The sequence below is a fragment of the Pleurodeles waltl genome, chromosome 3_1, assembly GCF_031143425.1.
Source record: "Pleurodeles waltl isolate 20211129_DDA chromosome 3_1, aPleWal1.hap1.20221129, whole genome shotgun sequence".
Taxonomy (NCBI): domain Eukaryota; kingdom Metazoa; phylum Chordata; class Amphibia; order Caudata; family Salamandridae; genus Pleurodeles; species Pleurodeles waltl.
Window position 1 is genome coordinate 701,835,891 of NC_090440.1, and position 20,411 is coordinate 701,856,301.

General features: G+C 45.3%; 1 protein-coding gene across 1 annotated transcript in view; it reads left to right on the forward strand.

Moving 5' to 3' along the window:
• Positions 1–4,099, forward strand: part of TSSK3 (testis specific serine kinase 3) — a 48,470-nt gene extending 44,371 nt beyond the window's left edge. The window contains exon 3 of the mRNA XM_069221471.1: positions 2,731–4,099. Coding sequence (XP_069077572.1) covers positions 2,731–3,395 — 665 coding nt within the window. The 3' untranslated portion in view covers positions 3,396–4,099. The remainder of the gene's footprint in view (positions 1–2,730) is intronic.
• The last annotated feature ends 16,312 nt before the right edge of the window (positions 4,100–20,411 follow it).

Genomic DNA, 20,411 nt, shown 5'->3' on the forward strand with positions numbered 1-20,411 from the left:
ATGTCGTTTTTAGAAACAAAAATGCACTTTCTTGAACATTTTTACCACAGAAAATTGCTATATTTTGGTGATTTTCTTGGTTCCGTCTATAGGAACCTACAAACCTTGTGTACCTTTAGAATCCCCAGCCTGTTGTGAAAAAATATATGCAAATTTAATGTGGGTACCTTTTGTGGAACATACGTTCCAAAGGTTTGTATATGAGCTTCCCATAACATCCAAAAAGGGCTTAGCACCAGGGGAAAGCCCTAGCAGTCAAAAGGATAATACCTTTACCTCTCTTGGCATTGTTGATGCAGAGCTGAAATGGATCTCCTCAATTCCAACTGGTCATTCTTGGTCTTCAAGTGCCCCTTGTTTTCACGGCTCATGCCACTACGTTAGGTGCTCTTTAGGGCACTGGGAAGGGGCCTCTCTTCTTCTATTCTACCTCTCTTGGTGACATTTTATCGTTCTTTAGCATATGTATAATGATGATAAGCAAAATACAATTATTCCTACCCTTCCTTATACCTCCTCAGCACCTAACAGCTAGGATCTCAGACTGTCTGTGATCCATTAGGCATTGGATGGCCCTAGTATTCCCAGTGCTCAATTCATCAAAGATCTAAATTATCTATTTTCCAGCTGACCCTCATCTTCTCAGGGATAACCTGGCCTCATATCTCTCAGCGTGGAAAGTTGGTGTGTTTTTCAACTGAAAAAGGAGACGTAAAATATTCATCACTTGTCACTGCTGCCAGGCTTCACATGCTCCACACATGCACATTTGTACTAGTACTCAATGTACAGGTTCAGTCTTTGGATCAATACTATTTCTGTTATGCAGTCCTTCTTAAGTGATAACGTCCTCCATTTTTTCTTGCCACCTTCACACAAATGTATCATTTTTTTTCTCTTTCCCATCTGTTTCAACTCAACTTCACTCTCAAATTATCTTAACGTTTTCAGGCACTAATTGGCTCCAGGATGTCATACGCTCAGTTTATTGCAAACAGAAGCCATCTATTTCCTACCTACAACAAAATAAATATGTCTACTACATGATGTCCTTGACTGTACCCCTCTTAAAGAAAACATCACAAGCTAGCTGACACTAGTTTATGCCTCAGTTTTAAAGCTCCAACATATCTCCGGCAAGTAGGTTGCCATTACTCAACACGAAAAGAAGCTGCTCCTGACTTCTACTCACCTCAAACTCAAAATGCATTAGTGTTTGTCCAACTGCCTGCTTGTTGGCCTATGCATGCCTTCTCTCCATTCAATGAAGCATCGTTTTTGCTACCTGCATACTTTCCTTCCTTCCTGTGCACTGGTCCACATCGACCATCACCCATTTCCCTCCCCATAACCTATGACATCAGGAAGATTGACTTCCTGCCAGCAGTATAAACCGGTCCAAATTCCTGGCTTTAAGGACTGCCTCAATTGTCGTTATTTACCTCCTTCTGTTGCTCAGCCAACCTCCATCTGTTCAATGAAGACAAACCTCCAAGTGCAAAATCTCCTTTTCATTCACTTTATGTATTGGTTAGCTGTATATCACAGACCTGCACCATCCCTACCATCTATCAGGATCTCTCTCAACATACATCACAACACCCTTAGTCCCCTCAATAATCACCAAGTCATTAAAGCTATACCAGATTGTAAACATTGAATATATTCATGAACTACAACCCCTAATTTGTTCCGTCTGTGTTTATGTTCCATTACTTTAATGTTTATAGAACATTGCTCATGATTAAGTAACCTCTCCCATTGTTAATATTTCTTATTTACCACATGATCCTATTGACAATAACTAAAAATCTGAACAGACTATTGTAATAGCCTGTTTCTCATACTTCCCCACTCTTATTGTCATTGACATGACAGTGAAGGAGAATTAATTTGTCACGGAGGCTTTAGTCTTTCTCTGTCAAAAGGGACACACATCCCACCACTTTCAGCTTAGCAGACTGACTCTCGACCAAACACGTGGCTGAGTAGGAATTGCTCAAATGAGTAGTTATAGGGCTTTTCATGAGACATCACCAATCTACCTCCCCAACTTGTCACACTCTATACTACAGCACTTTACTATGCTCTGCCATGCTTAACATGTTGGATTGCTAAAAGCCAGCTGAGCACCATGTGACATAAGCAGCCGATATTATCTATTTAATGCACTAGAAATTAGCTCCCAGCTATCACTGCCACCACAGAGTTCAAGCATGCCCTCAAGACCCTTCTGCTCAGCCACAAAAAGCTACAAACTTGGCTCCAGTCACTTCCTCTCTCTAATTTGTATGCCTAATTAGCATTTCTATAATTTATGAATTAATGCGTCTTTGGTAAAATGATACCCTATTCAGTTAGGATTGGTTTAGAACTTGAATTGTGAAAATGAGGATGCTTCAGTATTTGATCCGTTGCTTCACATTCCTGCTAGTGTCCTGAATAGCCAATCCTCACCCCTTTTAGCCTCGGTCTAGTGCTGGAAGTGGGGGTGGGTGGGTGTGTGTGCATACGGGCACATGGGTAAATATGTTAAGTGTGTGTGTGTAAAACAAACATTTACCACTGAAATGCTAGAAATGTAAGTGAATCCATTCAACTAGTATTATAACAAGTATCAATAGGCCTACAGGAGAGGATCACTAAAGGAGGAGTTTTACAGACTGTACCATGGTTTGAGGATTACTTTAGACTGTGCCAGCATTAACTCTAACTGCTTTCTACCCACAGAGTTTATCCAGCGCTTCCTACCTCGTGAACTACAAATTGTCCGACGCCTGGATCACAAGAACATAATCCGTGTCTATGAGACCCTGGAGTCGTCAGATGGAAAAATTTACATGGTGATGGAGCTGGCTGAGGGCGGTGACGTTTTTGACTGTGTGGCACAGGGAGGGCCGATGCCAGAAGGCCGCACCAAGCTCCTCTTTCGGCAGCTGGTGGAGGCCATACTCTACCTACACAGCCGGGGTGTGGCCCACAGAGACCTTAAGTGCGAAAATGCACTACTCCACAAGGGGGTTATCCTCAAGCTGACAGATTTCGGCTTTGCCAAGCTAATTCCAACCACAAGTGCAGACCTAAGCCGCACCTTTTGTGGCAGTACCGCCTACGCCGCACCAGAGGTTCTTCAAGGGGTGCCTCATGATAGTCGCAAGGGGGACATCTGGGGCCTGGGAGTAGTTCTGTATGTCATGCTTTGTGCCAGCCTGCCCTTTGATGACACAGACATTCCTAAAATGCTTTGGAAGCAGCAGAAGGGGGTCTCCATTCCAAGCCCCCTCAGTGTTACACAGGACTGCCAAGACCTCCTGCAACGGCTGCTGGAGCCGGATATGGTGCAACGACCCTCTATAGAGGAAGTGAACAGTCATGCCTGGTTGACGTCTCCTTAATGGAAGTGCCACCCCAACCATAACGCTTGGTGTCAACCACACCCCTACTCATAAATGCATATACTTATATTTTGGCATCACTTTGGTGTTAGGCCCTTCTTTTGCTATCATTGTTCCCCAATGTTTTTAGTCATGGCCTCTTCTCCCAACCAAAGTAGAGCAGGAGGTGTAATCAGTTTGCAATAATCCCACTTATCATGTCAGTGCTGTCGCAGCTCTTTCAACCACTGTTCAAGAAAAACCCAGTGTGCCAAAGGGGAACAAGTCTGGGATGTTCTCTACTGGCAACTTTCGTTAACAATAAAACAGAACTGTTAGGAATGCAAAAAGCCTTCTTTACCTCTCTTAAACCCTCCTCCTTCCCCAAATTCTGAAGCAGGCATGTACTCTAATCCAGCCCCCATCTCCACGAGACTTGCAGAGTGATCCAGAAAGATTTGGTTATGTAAATGTGAGTGTATATAGATGTACACATAGATTTATAATGGACTGCTGATGAGACATTCACATCTAGTTTTATATTCAACATTGGAAGCCGTGCTTTAACTTCCAATTTAAATTCTTTGGAAATAAATAAAAAGTAGATTGGGCCACATTGGGGTTTTTGACGCCTTTGATTCCTGAAAGTGTAAATTAATCAAAATGTAAGTACCCTGCCCTAAAACCTACCCGGCGCCCTGTTTTTTTTATTCAGTTTCATTTGGAAGAAGGCAATCTCAGCTTTAAGCCTTTTATTGGAAACAGTTAAATTCAGACACTCAAGGTCCATCTCCTCCTTACTACAAGAAAAAGTTAATTACACATACCACCAGTTCACCTTGGGTATCTTCATTACGTTTACATGGAATGGCTCTGCATGTTAAGGATCGGGGAAAACACACAGAAATAAATCTCTACACCATTAAGGGAACAAACGTCTACCTAAACCCAAGACTGCCTTCCATTTTACCTTTTTAAAAGGCAAACATAATATACTGAAACCCAATTAGAAGTAACAATTGATTCACAAACACATTGAGCTGCATGGTGCTCAAACTTTTTCTATTTTGTCACCATTTGAAAACAGAAGAAATAAAGGAAAGGTTTCATCAACACATCATTTCATATAAATGAAAAGCTGCAGTCACATTAAGGCATGCAAGAAATATACAATCCAGCATGCATCACAGTGGCAGCCAAACCTTCAGTTTGTTGCATCCATTTAGAAAAGCAAATGAAGACTTTAAAGCTCTCCTTACATTCTGATGACGCTATTGCTGAGGTGCAGGAGTCGTTAGAATATTTAATAAAATGTTGTGGAGTAAGGAATTTTCACTTCCTAACCCAATGGCAGAAAGAGGTTTATAAATAAGAAGATTATGAAAAGGGGCATTGTGGGCTTGTGCTCTGCATCACAGACTGAGTCTATTACTGACTCCAAAAAAGAAACAAGCATTTGCAATGCAATAGGTCTCACATTTACTTGAGTTGGAGTAAATGCATAACTGGACTTTTTTTGCCAGATTAATTGGTCAACACTGCCGCATATTTTAGTCCTTTATGCCATTTAATTCCAGTGGCCCTGCATATGCCTAAAGGGCTAGAAGGTCTACTAAAATATTTTTTAAACAAGGCCCTTAAAACACAACCTACTCTCAGGTGCAAAACATATTTACTTGGCAGTTGGTACAGGCGGCATTGACTGCAGGGCAATGAATAAATAATTGTACTCCAAGAATGCGTGCTTATTGGATCACTGTCCCTTTACCGCAGTCTGGGGAGTCGAGCAAAACGCACATTATTTTTCACTTGCTTGTGGATAGCCACCTCACATGATATCAAGGATCCTCAGTCAGTCTTGAACGGTAATATTAGTGATAAAATATTGACCATTCTACAGCATAATCAAGTGTAGCTCTCCTCGAGGTTAGTTTTAGAAATACACGCTCACACAGCTAAAGTTTCACAGACTCAAAAGTGTGTAGTTCATCTAGTCAGGTTTCTGCTTTGTATTTGCAGCTTGTATCACATTCTAAAAATAAAACTCCAAGTCCCAGAATACAAAGCTGAAACAAACTAAATGAGCGAATTACGCATCAAACTAGGGAGCTGGAGAACTCTACGAATACTACTCGAGGGGTGGTTTCCAACTTGTATCCAGTTGTAAAAATAAAACTCCAAGTCCCAGAATGAATATGTGTGCTGCAAAGAACGTGTACTAAGCAGATCAGAGTGCATATAATGTAAAAATGTCAAAATAACTAGTGATTAATGTTCTTTTTGGAGAGAGAATGTACTTTTGCCTGGTGGGAGTTTGGACTCATAAGGTAGCACAAAGGGTTAATGTTCTTTCTGGACACAGAACATACTTTTGTCTAGTGGAAGCCTGGACTCATTATAAGGTAGTACAGAGGTTTAATGTGCCTGCTGCAAAGAACGCGTGCTAGGCAAATCACAAAGTGCACATAATGCAAAAATGTCAAAATAACTCTGGCGATTTATGTTCTTCCTGGATAGAGAACATACTTTTGTCTAGTGGAAGCCTGGAGTCATCATAAGGTAGTGCACAAGGTATATATGCCTGCTGCAAAGAATGTACTAAGCAGGTTAGACTGCTTATAATGTAAAAATGATACCAACAATCAAGTTCGCACTACGAGCTCCATGGCAGCCAAGAGAACATACTTTTTTCTAGTGGAAGATTGGAGTCATCATAAGATAGCGCACATGGTTAATGTGCCTGCTGCAAACAACATGTACTAGGCAAATCACAAAGTGCATGTAATGTAAAAATGTCAAAATAACTCTGGCAATTTAATGTTCATTCTGGAGAGAGAACGTACTTTTGTCTAGTGGAAGCTTGGAGTCATCATAAGGTAGAGCACAGGGTTAATATGCCTGCTCCAAAGAACTTGTACTAAGCAGATCAGAGTACATATAATGTAAAAACGATACCACTAATAGAGTTCGTGCTGTGAGCGCCATCGCAGCCACGTAGCGCAGACAAAAGAAAAAACAAGTTCGCCCGCACTGAAGTATATCGGCAATCGTGCAATTATCGCTGTAACAGGGTCAGTGTCCAAGGCAGTTAACCAAACCGTCCCAAGGTGGGACAAACGTAAAGCATTTACCAATGACACCAAGTGATATTTGAAAGGCAAGCCCACGAACTAGGGAAAGTGATGGGCATGAGGTGGGTATGGTTAAATGCCCACAATACTTACAACAGGTCAAAGCGCTTGCGTGCTCCACCTAAAAAGGGCTCTTTCTGGACCACAGGTTACCTTTCTGCCACAGTTGGGGTAATTCTGTCCATTGGGCGCTATTGCTGTTCAAGATCCCTATGGAAAAATGAATGAGGAAAACATGTTTTGGGACCGCCCACACACATTTTTGCTCGGGCCTTGCTTGACAGATCACCCTGAAACTTTCCATACAGCAGATGAAGTGAGTGTCATATTTTCTTTTAGCAATACAAACAAATTATTTCAATAGAAACCGGGTCCTAACTATGACTACCTAGAACAGTGGTTCCCAACCTGTGGTCCGGGGACCCCTGGGGGTCCGCGAAGCCTTCTCAGGGGGGTCCGCGAGAGCCTAGAAAATTAAAAAATATTAGCAAATATTTACAAATTAGGTCCACAGCTTTCAGTAATAACTCAGGCGGGTCCCCAGATTCCCATGATGATTCAGTGGGGGTCCCTGGGTTCCATTAATGTTAAAGTGGGGGTCCACAGAATGCAAAAGGTTGGGAACCACTGACCTAGTAGAAACCACCACTAGGTAATCTATATTATTTACACACACATTTTTTTTTACACACATGCACTCAATCTTCATGATTTGCCCTTGCAGGTGGCCCCGCCACTTATCTGTGACACCATGTTTGCCACATTAAAAATAATTTACCTATGAACCAACACTGCGAATGGTGTCCGGGGCAGGCCATTTGAAGAAAGGTGTGCACAGTGACTATTAGCATTAGTATGGATTTATGCGCAATCATACTCCCTTTCAGAAAATTGGTATGCCACCCCTGTGGAGATTAAATTACTTTCAGTAGCACATAGGGAGGTTAAGGGAACCTGATGTTTTTTGTGATGGCAGTTTAAGGCAGGAGGAAACTGTGAATTTGTTAGTTTAGAAAACACCTGTCTGTACATAGGATTTGTTCCGTTTCTCCGACTGAAGGACAGGCACAAGATCAGCTGTGTCCACAAACAGCTGCTGGTATCAACAGCCTCTTTTAACTCTCCATATTGACATAAGAGATCTCTATTTTAATCAGCGGCTTGTAATCAGTTGTACTAGGCCACTGATGCACTGCACCAATACTGCAAGCGAAAACACCAATTATAATGCTTTACATTGGGTGCTGGCGTAGCAAAAGGTAAAATATCTGTTAAGATTCCAAAAACACTGTGGTAGAAGTGATTGTAGAACAGGGACTTCTTACATGAACAATTATTAATAAACATTGAAACAGAAGACATGAATCAACAACGGGTGGCTTTCAGTTCAATCAGTTTGACAGATAGCAAACAAGAGGGTGATATACTAAATAAATTATTGGGAAACGCGGTAGATGTCATGTCCAGCCCTGCAGTAAATTGGGCCCCGAGAAACAGTACACCATCCCGCCACTCTCTCAACCCGGGTCTTGAAGATACAGCACTTGAAAGTGGCAATGGAAAGGAATGGAAGGGGCAGAGAATGGAACAAACCGTGGCAATCGAAGAGGCACTCTTCAAGCTAATGGGGGTTGGGTGGCTCTCCATGAAGCGATCACACGCAACGGCCGCACTGCGGTTTTGGAGACATAGCAACCGTGGAACAAACTCATGGGTCAACGGAGTGCTCCGATAGCCTCAGGCCACATGATCCATTTCCAGAGACAAAGCTAACAAGCAGGCCAGAGACGCCTTGTCGACTGTGGAACACAAGGATTTCTGTAAAACAAAGGTCTCTACACCTAGTATAGGATGCTTTCACAAACTGAAACGGAACACGCTTACCGAACGAGCACGGGTGTGCAGCAGAACTAAACACAGCGGCATTTAGAACAAGCATTTGCAATGCAACGGATCTCGCATTTGTCTGAGTTACAGCTATTACCAGTTGTAAATTCCCAACCGGATTTTTCTTGCCACGTTAAAAGAAAAAAACTGTGCGATCGCGCTGCTACAGTTCACTCGTAATGAAACCTATCGGTAAAAGTGAAATTATGTACATAACTGGCAAAAGTGCAAGTAACTGTGTAACAGGGTCGATATTATGCAAGCGCTCGACTTCTGCCAAGCGAGATTGCGCTGCAAAAATAGAGAAAAAGTGTCCACAAACCTGACGGGAGACAGCGAGCCTCGCATGTTTTCTGTACTTGGTCGCTGCGCTCGAGGAGGGCTAACCACCAGAAAAGGCATGACGGATGCGTGCAATCCACTAATCAAAGCAAGCAGATTCTAACTGGCAAGCCCATGAACCAATGAAAGGCACTGACGTGACGTGGACGGGGCTCCGAGCCCTTTTCTAATTCCTAAAGTGTCTCGCTAGCGATATGCATGCGACGCAGGCTCGACCCTAAAAATGGGCCAACGAAAAGGAAGCATTAAAGACAAGCACAACAAAGAACAAAAGGCAAGAGTGGGCGTGGTTAAAAGCCCACAGTCAATACAACACGTCTTGCGGACAGCACTGCTTGCTGCCAAGCTCAACCTAAAAAATCTTTGTCCTGCGGAATATTTCCAGACACAACCACTAGGTTGCGGAATGATGCACTACATGTCGCTCTAAAAGAGGTTCACTCTGCTTAACATCTGTTTTTAAGGCCGTGGGACTACCATAAGAACTTGAAGGAAGTGAAACACAACTAGGATGGCAGAAATATCTGCTACAAATATAAGAGCACTTAGCTACTTGTGAGCCAGATTTGGAGAGGAGGCTGACTGCTTCAGTCCTGCTCTGCCATGGACTAACTGGCACGTTTTCTACATTGGGTAAACCAAGGGTGCCCAGATTCATCAATAGATATTTATACCTTACAGTACAGTATGGAAAGATATTGAGGAAATTCCACAAACCACACCAATACATTTACCATTAACAGAAATTAATATTCAACCACAGACAGACTGAGGACCATAGTCAGATATTCAAATATACCATAAAAAAGGAGTGCACTGGAAATGAGGCAAAACAAAAAGGAAAGCTTAAAATGGGTAGTAAGGAATTTTGAGTGGCTCAACTAAAGCATGCACAAAAACATAGGGGCAGTATTTTTGTGTAGGAACAGGTGCAGGTCTTGTTTGCTAAGAACAGAGAAGCATATATCTTCAATATAGAAAACATAACTGCTAGTAAGTGCATATTTAGGTCTGGAGAGCTTATACGATGTACAAGGCGGGAGGGACAAAATGTGAGCCTCCCTCAGCTGTTGGTAGCAGAGCCATTCATATATAGATACACTTGCATGCCTCAGCTATTAGTTGATTCAGTCAATCTGCACACATGGATTTTTGCCTAATTACCAGCCTATGTCCATTTCATTGGCACACCAGTTATGCAAGTCTGCATTGGAGCGACGCACTTCTTATGTGCCTAATTTATGTGCAGTTGGAGCTTGTCAATGTTCTGTCCACTTTCTCCATCCCTGCCTGTGTCTGTGTATTGTTGTACTCTTTTGATGCCCCCCTCGCACGAGGGGGCGGCAAGGAGGGGGTAACAAGAGAAGTTTTGACTCATTAACAGCACACAAGGTTGGCCAAGACTAAGGGGGTCATTCTGACTTTGGCAGGCGGCCGAGGCCGCCCGCCAAAGTCCCGCCGGCAGAATACCGCTGCGCGGTCAAAAGACCGCCGCGGTAATTCTGAGTTTCCCGCTGGGCTGGCGGGCGACCGCCAGAAGACCGCCCGCCAGCCCAGCGGGAAACCCCCTTCCATGAAGATGCCGGCTCCGAATGGAGCAGGCGGAGTGGAAGGGGTGCGACGGGTGCAGTTGCACCGTCGCGATTTTCAGTGTCTGCGTGGCAGACACTGAAAATCTTGGTGGGGCCCTGTTAGGGGGCCCCACGACACCCGTTACCGCCAGCCAGGTTCTGGCGGTCAAAACCGCCAGAACAAGGCTGGCGGTAAGGGGGTCGGAATCCCCATGGCGGCGCTGCAGCGGTTTCCACCGCCGGTTTCCTGTATCTGACCGCGGCTGTACCGCCGCGGTCAGAATGCCATGGGAGCACCGCCAGCCTGTTGGCGGTGCTCCCGCGGTCGTTGATGGACCGCCAGGGTCAGAATGACCCCCTAAAACTGGACATCAGTATGAGCAAAAGGTAACAAAAAATGACATCTAGTGGCATGTCATAGAATGAGACACTGTCGACCTGCTTGATAGGCTACAAGGGCCGTGGTGTCGCTGCCTGCCGGCCTGGTAAGCTCCCTGGGCCATTTTGACACTTCCCAACTGCCTCACTGTCTTGGTCTACCAGCACATAGGCATAACACGCAGGCGAGTCAGCAAAGGGCGCCACATCTGAAAACAGTTACTTCAGATCACAGTTGAAATGCATCCAGGTGGCAAAGAATAAAACATTCTAATGTACTTCAGAGGGAATCCTAGAGTAACCGTACCAAAGGGACCTTGTTCATTACTGCAATATAAATTCTATTTATATATTTGAGAGAGTATGTACAAGAGCAGTCAGAATTAGAAGAAAAAAAAGATGCTGAAATTACCCATCACAAAACATCCGTCTTGAAAGGTTTACAACTGCTGGGACGTCCAGGCAACACCATCGGGAAGAGCACCCAACCTCTATTTTGACATTCTAGTGGTAATTGTGACTGCAAAAATTGTGCCAAAGTCCCTGCAAGTCAAGAAATAACTTAACATAGTTTTTCCTTAGTGTTTCTTCTCCTGAAGACACTTATCCTCGAACAATGACCAGGCTTCATCCCCGAGAAGATGACTTCGTCAAAAAGTAGCCTCGGTTTAGAAAAGGTCAGGCTAGAAAAGAAGAGTGAGGAAAGCGGTCATGAGGAATGATCAAAAACAAACTTTAACACCAGACAAAAGTTTCGAGAGTGAGGACAGACATCGGTGACAAAGAGATGCAACACAGTTGCTCCACTAGATAATTTGTGACACAGAAAAACAGATCTAGTGTTTTAGGATATTCACTGGAGAGAAAGAACATGAGGAATCAAAGAGCACTGTGGTGCAAGCTGGAATTGTGGTGGGTCTCACCTCCCTTAACATGACAGTGCTGTTTTCGTTTATATGAAATGTAATGTCTATGGGAAGAGTTTTTTTTTTTCAAAGGAAAAATTAAGCAGTAGCTATGTGTATTTTAAAGCCTATTTAGATTCTCTAGGGCAGTGGTTCTCAACTTTTTGAATTCTGTGGACCCCTACGTTATCATTACTGGATCCCGGGGACCCCCCACTGAATCATTATTGGAATTCAGGACCCTATCACTGAGTCAGCACTGAAAGCTGGGGCCCTAATCTGTTAATCTTACTTAATTTTCTAAGCAGTTGTGTACCCCCTGAGGAGGCATTGCCGAACCCTGAGGGGCCCCCAGAGCACAGGTTGGTAACCACTGCTCTGGTGGGCCTCTAATAAACTCAGTTTATGTTGTAAGATGATGCAAAATAGAAAAGAAAAGTTGCATCCACAGACGCTGTTCATTTATGGTTAGGAAGATTTACTTTTCTCTGTCAAAGAAATATTTCAGGATACTACACATGCACAGTGATGTTCCAATATTTATCAATAATAATGAAGATCCCATGATGTGACCTACTCTCAAATATCTTCTATTAGCATGGTTTTCCTCCAAAGCCTCCCTCTCCCAAAAAGCAACCATCACCAGACACCTCAGGCTAAATATTTCAATCACATCCACCAGCTCTTACCACCAGTGATGTAATGGTACACCCCGCATCAGTTGCTTCAAACCTCATACTCACTATCAACAACCAAAGTGTCAAAAATCATGTCTATTCCCACCACCATAATCAACGTCGCACACCACTTCTTAATACCATGTAAGCTTATGCTCCAGTTTACCCATCAGCCAACACCTTTGCCAGCCATCTACTCAAAACAGACCGTATACAGTGACAACCGGGTATGTGATCTGCTTGTTATTTCACTTCCTCAGAGGCATACATGGAAGTCAAACTCTGTGTACAGAGGCAGTCAAGCATGGAGGCTGCAACCATACACACAGCTGAGTGACCCGCCAATTTGCATTTGCCCAGTTTCTTCGCTGATCTCCCTATGCCTTCCTCTTCCAAAATCTATATACCAATCTTTATCGCCTGGACGAATCATAAATTTGTTAGTAATAATGCCAACCATAGATTTTAACCTGGGTAAGACATCGCTTGTGATAATTTTTAGTATGGTATTGACAATCATATACTTGGAGCACCACAATGCTGCTTGTCTTACCGACTAGTTTGGGATTTCTGAAATTATTTCGCCTTTTTAACTTTATCTCAAAGGAAGGGCTGACAATCCTGACCAGAAAAATAAATGCAGGACAAGGGAGAAGAGAAAGTTACTATTTTAACCATTTTGCTGCATTAGGTTTTCCATACTAATCCCATCTAGTGGTTGGGTATGTTAGGTCAAAAAATAATAATCTAATGATCATCGTTTGAAGTAGTTATACAATCATAAAAAGTGGTGGCAATGCTGTAATCAATCTGCACATCCGAAAGTAACCAGAAGTATAATAGTTAATGATGTTTTACAATTTACCGTATACATGAAAAGCAGGTACAATCCAGTGAAAACACCTTGCCAGACGGTTTATGATGCCGGCCCAAGAGGCTGGGAACTATTACAACAGAAACATCGCAGCACTCTGTACCAGACTTAAATGTAAGTCCACTCAAATGAGATCCAAAGTAAAAAGGAATCCTGATTTAGTCCCAAAAAAGTGAATGCAGTTCACAGCATTGTACCAGCCTCACAGCAGCCAACAGGTGTTTCATCCTTCTGGACTTGTCAAGGCTGCAAATAATATACCTATAACAGTAGTTGGTATTATGATATCTCGGGTAGGGGTGCAACCCTATGAACATGCAATAAAATTCATACCATAGTGAACAAATCATGTGCTCAATCTTATAAACCATAAAACCATACGAACACTAGTATGGTGTACATGAAAGTTATTATAAAAAGCAGGTCATACGAGTATTCTGCATTGATTGCCAAATGCCTTGCAATCAAGATGTCAAAGGTGCCATGCACTCCAAGCAAAAAGCAGAAGTCAAACCTGTGAAAGAAACATCGAAAATACCAAAGGTGTTGCCATGGGAGCCAGATTCCCTCCCTCTTTTGGAACCTCTATATGGGTTATTATGAAAAAAACACATATGTTCCGATTGACCCTTGGGTCTGACTGAGTATATCATTTATTTGGGTTGCTACATAGATGATGTTATGGTCAGGCAATGAATCCTTTTTAATTCTGGTAGAGTGCTACTGTGTTTCTGTTGTGTTCGTTTGAAGCAGTGCCTGCATCAAAGTCAACAAAATAAATCTATTTCACAGTTCTGATAATAACCGAATAGTGGAAATTAAACTATCCTTACACGTTGGATTACAAAACAGCTGTTTATTACAAAGCCTTTGATTAACACAAAAGCGGATTAATATACAGAATCTGAGTCTAGAATAGGGCCACACTGCGAAACAAAGATCAATGGAATGTCTTTATCACGAGCTATCACTTTAATTTTAAGTATAACCACATTAAATTCCAGATTCCATGTAGAGGTGATGGGTGACTTAAAACATACCCCATCCTAATAGGGATTAGCATCGATTCACCCGTCCACAGGAGCAGGGATAAAAAGCACTGATCATCTTGGGATGACACTTCCCGATAGATAAGTGGATGTCCACTTTACACCCCACACCGTATATCCCACCCTGTGCACATGGGTCCCCTACGAAAACTGTAGTTTTTCTAGACTTTGCAATGTTTCAAATAACAATGCTTGTCAATGGAGCCATGCTTAGTGTACAAGATCAGTTTGAAGGGAAGAAATTATTTGTGCATAAAAAAGATTTGGGAATTAGGTGTATATAGCATGAGAGGAAAAGGTCTCCGAGTTAGGAGTATTCTAGTGATCCATATTGTTTTCTACATTGAAAAGGAGTAATAGACCTGCCTTATTAAAAGCAAATCATTTTACTAGGCCAGGTTTAGCTTGGGTTCGAGCAAAAAAAGAAAAAAAAGATAACTATGATAAATATTTTCCAGATTAATCAGTGATGAACACAAGGCCCCAGAGAATAACAGTGCAGATAATTAGGAAAGCCCAGTTGAAGAAACGCATCCAACCAAAGAGGTAGAAGCTATTATTACAGAGAGAAAGTTTGCAGAACCTTCGACAAAACTCCAAAGCCCATCAGTCAGCTATAATGTGGCTGACTGATTTAAACATAACATACATGCATTCAGATAACTATTTTTACGCTCTTTTGGCCTGCCAGTTCTCAGGATACACAATGCTCAAACAGAAATAGAAAGATTTAGGTAAGCTGGAGCTTACGATTTGGATGCTATCAACGGGGCAGGAATTTCTGTTGCAGGGCGCTTTCAGCTACAAAACTTCCATGAGCCACAAAGTGTATTTTAACAGGGGCGTAACTGCTAAAGTCTTTCTGATGGATACAACTACCTGTGGATTCCTCACCTAATGAATACTCCCATGGCGCCAGCATTCGACGGAAATCTTCTTCCTAGTCTCTGCACGTCGACGAGGACGTCACTCTAGCCCACGCGACGCCGTCTGACGTCATACAGGCAATAAGAGGTCCTCGACGACGTGCCGACGTCAGTTCCCTTTTTTCCGTGCATTCGAAACGGTTATCTTCGAGGGAGCAACTGTTACTTTCGTGGTTACAGTGTATTTTTTACTGCGTAGTCCTTCGCTGCAGTAATAATGTTGCAGAGAAAGTCGGGTTTTAAGCCTTGTCGTGAGTGTGGGGGCAAGATGTCAGTTACGGATCCTCACTCCGACTGCCTTTGGTGTTTAAGCTCCGACCACGACGTCTCGACTTGCGATTCATGCCAGCACATGAATCCAAAGGCCCTCAAAGAACGTGAGGCGAAGTTGTTTATGGCGAAGTCGAAGAAAGAAAAACATCATAAGAAGTCTTCTTCGCCAAGGCATCGGCGTCATCGAGACTCCCGGCGCCGTAGAGAATCACGGCGCCATTCAAGCAAGGAGACTCGTTCCAGGTCTTCGGATCGGCGCCGGAGGACTTGGGAGGTCAGTCCCACGGTCACGCCGCATCCATCGACGCCGTTGCCCTCTCCGGCGTCACCGACTTCACCTGGACAGGCGTCGGTGATTGAAGTGGTGCAGCCTCTGGTGTTGTCTCCGGCGTCGGGGTCGCCTTCGATACAGGCACCCCAGTATCCGGCTTTTCCCACCCCTGGAGCCGATAGTACCGCATTCCTAAATGCGATGTATACCATCTTCCAACAGATGGCTCCAGGGGGTGCTCCGGCTGGCCCTTTGGCCTTTTCATTGGGTGATCCTGCGCCTCTACGGCCGGCACCCTTTATGCCCTTTCTCCCTTTTGGGAACGTGGGCTCGGCGCCGGTGTCGGCGCCGGTGGCCGCTCCGGTGACTTCGGAGGGATTGGTCCCGGAGATCTCCATTCCGTCGTCGGGATTTCGTCCTGTGACTCCGGTGGGTCCATCTGCTCCGAGTGCTCTTTCATCGGCGCCGAAGCTACCTGTGGCGCCGGATGCGGCGTCAGTGGCTTCTGAAGATCGGCGCCGATCTTCGGCTTCGGCGGAGGCATTGTCGACTCCGCGTATCGAGCAAAGGCTTCATTCGAGGAGACGTGCTCTCCGTTTATTAGAGGAGCAGGAGTACCAACGAGTCCTGGAAGAAGGAGAACTAGAGGACTCGGGTGATGGACTGCATGGTCTAGATACAGCCAGTGGGCTGGACACTTCCCCTGAGTGGGATCTTTCGTCTCCAGGGGAATACACGGAGGAGGCTGCTTCCTTTCACGCAGTGGTACGGAAGGCAGCTAGTTTTCTGGACCTGCCTTTGCCGGTGGCAGAGACAAAACAGAACCTTCTGACAGAGGTGCTTCATCCGGCCTCAGCTGCGGCAGAGCCTCTATTGCCGTTTAATGACGCTTTGCTGGATCCGGTGCTAGAGGTGTGGAAGAGACCAGTATCTTCCCCAGCGGTTCATAGAGCCGTAGCCAGGAGGTATCGAGCTGCACCAACTGACCCTGGCTTTCTTTCTAGGCACCCTACACCTGAGAGCTTGGTGGTGCAGGCCTCCTGTTCATCCAAATCAGCGCCTGGTTCTTTCCCGACGGTGCCTGGGGACAGGGACTCGAAGAAACTGGATGCGCAGTCCAAGAAAATCTTTTCGTCCTGCAGTCTGGCATATATTCATGCTCTTATGGATGACATTTCCTCATCGTTTACGGAGCTTCCCCAGGGTCTTTTGGATGTTGTTTCAGATGCCCAGGCTGCCGCGACCCAGATTATTCAGTCTGGGCTGGACACGACCGACTCGGTGGCCAGAGCAATGGGCACGACTGTGGTGGCAAGGAGACAGGCCTGGCTCCGTAATTCGGGGTTTTCTGCGGATGTGCAGTCAACCCTATTGGATCTCCCTTTTGATGGGGACAAGCTGTTTGGCGCCAAGGCAGATTCGGCCTTGGAACGTTTTAAGGAGAGCAGGGCCACAGCCAAATCGTTAGGACTCCAAGCTCCTTCTTCCTCTGCCTCTTCCAGGATTTTCAGGAGGTTTCGGGGATTTGGGCGTGGCTCTTCCTCCTCTTCCTTTCGGGGGAGATTCCAGCAACCTGCCTCTTCCCATCCCTATAGATCTTTTAGAGGGAGAGGGAGGGCCCTCACCAGAGGAGCCTCTCAGCAGCACTCTGCCTCTTCCTCGTCCTCTGGAGGGGTGCAGCAGGGAAAGCAGCCTTAGGCTTCCACCGTTTCCCACTCACTCCTCTCCTGTAGGGGGAAGATTAGAGCATTTTCTCTGCAAGTGGAAGACTATTACAACGGACACTTGGGTTCTCAGTATTGTGGGAAAAGGCTACACCCTTCCCTTTCGGGAGTTCCCGCCCCGCCCATCTTATTGTTCAGAAGAACACCTCCTGTTGCTAGAACAGGAGGTACAAGTCCTCCTTTCAAAGGGCGCGGTAGAGTTGGTCCCAGAGCAGGAAAGGGGTCGAGGTTGTTACTCAAGGTATTTCCTGATTCCCAAGAAGGATGGTCGGTTGAGACCAATCCTGGACCTGAGGATCTTGAATTGGTTCCTCAAACAGGAAAAGTTCAAGATGCTGACCCTAGCTCAGGTGCTTTTGGCGTTGAACAAGGAAGATTGGATGGTGTCTGTCGACTTGCAGGATGCTTACTTTCATATCCCGATACTCAAGTCACACAGGAAGTATCTCCGGTTTATGGTGAGATCGCAGCACTATCAGTTTGCGGTCCTTCCGTTTGGTCTTACTTCAGCACCTCGAGTCTTCACGAAGGTGATGTCGGTGGTTGCGGCAGAGCTCAGAAGGAAGGGGATAGCAGTATTCCCTTACTTGGACGACTGGTTGATCAAAGCCAAGTCGCCGGAGCTTGTGTCGCATCATCTGCAGTCAACGACTCAGTTGTTGTTCGACCTGGGTTTTTCGGTGAACGAGCCCAAATCTCACCTGGAGCCCTCTCAGCGCCTCCTGTTCATAGGGGCAGTACTGGATACAACATTGAATCGAGCCTTTCCTCCGCCTCAGCGGGTTCAAGATATTCAGGAATTGGTTCCAATGTTTCTAAATGGAGCGGTAGTTCCAGTCCTCAAGGTCCTTCGTCTGCTCGGTCTGTTTGCCTCCTGCATTCTGTTGGTCACGCATGCTCGCTGGCACATGAGGGCTCTTCAGTGGTGCCTCCGAAGGCAGTGGTCTCAACACAAAGGAGATCTAGAAGGTGCTGTCAAGATCTCCAGAGATGCTGCTGTGGACTTGAAGTGGTGGATTGCGAGCAACAATCTTTCACAAGGAAAGCCGTTCGCGCAGTCGCCACCAGTGGCCACGGTCATAACGGATGCTTCCACTCTAGGGTGGGGAGCTCATCTGGGGGATCTGGAGATCAAAGGCCTTTGGTCTCCAGAGGAGCAGATGTTTCATATCAATCTGTTGGAGTTACGGGCTGTACGTCTGGCTCTCAAGGCCTTCCTCCCTTCCCTTCGTGGTCAGTCGGTACAGGTCCTGACGGACAATACTACCACGATGTGGTACATAAACAAACAGGGAGGAGTAGGGTCGTACCTTCTCTGCAGAGAAGCTCTTCGACTATGGTCCTGGGCAAAGGACCATCAGATTTGCTTGGTAGCAAATCATCTGGCCGGGGTCTTGAATGTACGTACGGACGGTCTCAGTCGCCAATTCTCGGCAGACCACGAGTGGCGTCTCCATCCAGATCAAGCCCGTTTGATCTTCCAAAGGTGGGGGTTTCCTCGGGTAGATCTGTTTGCCACTCTGGAGAACGCGCATTGTCTGTTATTCTGCAGCCTCCAGTATCCGATGCAGGGAGCGTTGGGAGACGCGTTTCAGATAACCTGGTGCGGCCAGTTGCTTTACGCGTTTCCTCCCATACCCTTGATTCCTCGAGTATTGAGGAAGATTCGCCAAGACTGGGCGCTAGTCATCTTAATAGCTCCGGATTGGCCAAGGAGGGTGTGGTACTCCGACCTTCTCCAACTCTCAATGTGCCCTCCGCTCCGTCTCCCTTTCAGGGCAGACCTCCTCTCGCAGTCGCAGGGGCAGGTTTTACACCCCAACCTCCAGAGTCTGCACCTACATGCCTGGAGATTGAACGGGGCAACCTGAGTTCCTTCTCTCTCCCGCCTGATGTAGTGGATGTTATAATAGCGGCCAGGCGACACTCCACTAAATCTATCTACGCTAATAGGTGGTCTAAATTTGTTGCGTGGTGTGGAGAGAGGCAGATTGATCCCTTACATGCTCATCTATCGGACGTTTTGTCTTTTGCTCTGTCTCTAGCGCAGAAAGGTTGTGCAGTGGCTACCATTAAGGGTTATTTGTCGGCCTTGTCAGCCTTCATTTGTCTTCCAGACCAACCATCGTTATTTAAATCCCCTATTGTTATCAGATTCTTGAAAGGTCTTCTAAATAAATATCCTCCAAAACCATTCGTTATGCCGCAATGGGATTTGTCCTTGGTCCTGACTTTCCTTATGGGGTCCCCTTTTGAGCCTATGCATTCTTGCCCCTTAAGGTATTTGGTTATAAAAACAGTTTTCCTGGTAGCTATAACATCTGCAAGGAGAGTGAGTGAGTTGCAGGCCTTATCGGTAAAGCCCCCTTATACAACTTTTTATGGGGATAAGGTGGTGTTGAGGACCAAGGCTGCTTTCCTCCCGAAGGTAGTTTCACCCTTCCATTTGGCTCAGACAATTACTTTGTCCACGTTCTATCCTCCGCCTCATCCTTCTAAAGAGGAAGAAAGACTGCACCGTCTGGACCCAAAGAGGGCGTTGAGCTTCTTTATTGATAGAACAAAGGATTTCAGGCTGGAGGATCAGCTGTTCATCGGGTACGTGGGCAAGAGGAGAGGAAAGGCAGTCCACAAGAGAACACTCTCCAGGTGGGTGGTTCTTTGCATTAAAATCTGTTACTCTTTGGCAAAGAAGGACCCTCCTGAGGGCATTAGAGCTCATTCCACCAGAGCTAAGTCGGCCACTTCGGCCTTGGCCAGAGGTGTTCCTGTGGTTGACATCTGCAAGGCCGCAACTTGGTCGTCCCTTCACACTTTTGCGAAACATTACTGTTTGGACTCTGAGGTCAGAAGGGACGGCCATTTTGCACGGTCAGTGCTGCAGGATTTCTTGGTTTGACCATTTAGGCACCCACCTCCGGGCGTGGTACTGCTTTGGGACTCTATTCATTAGGTGAGGAATCCACAGGTAGTTGTATCCATCAGAAGAACGAGTTACTTACCTTCGGTAACGACTTTTCTGGTGGATA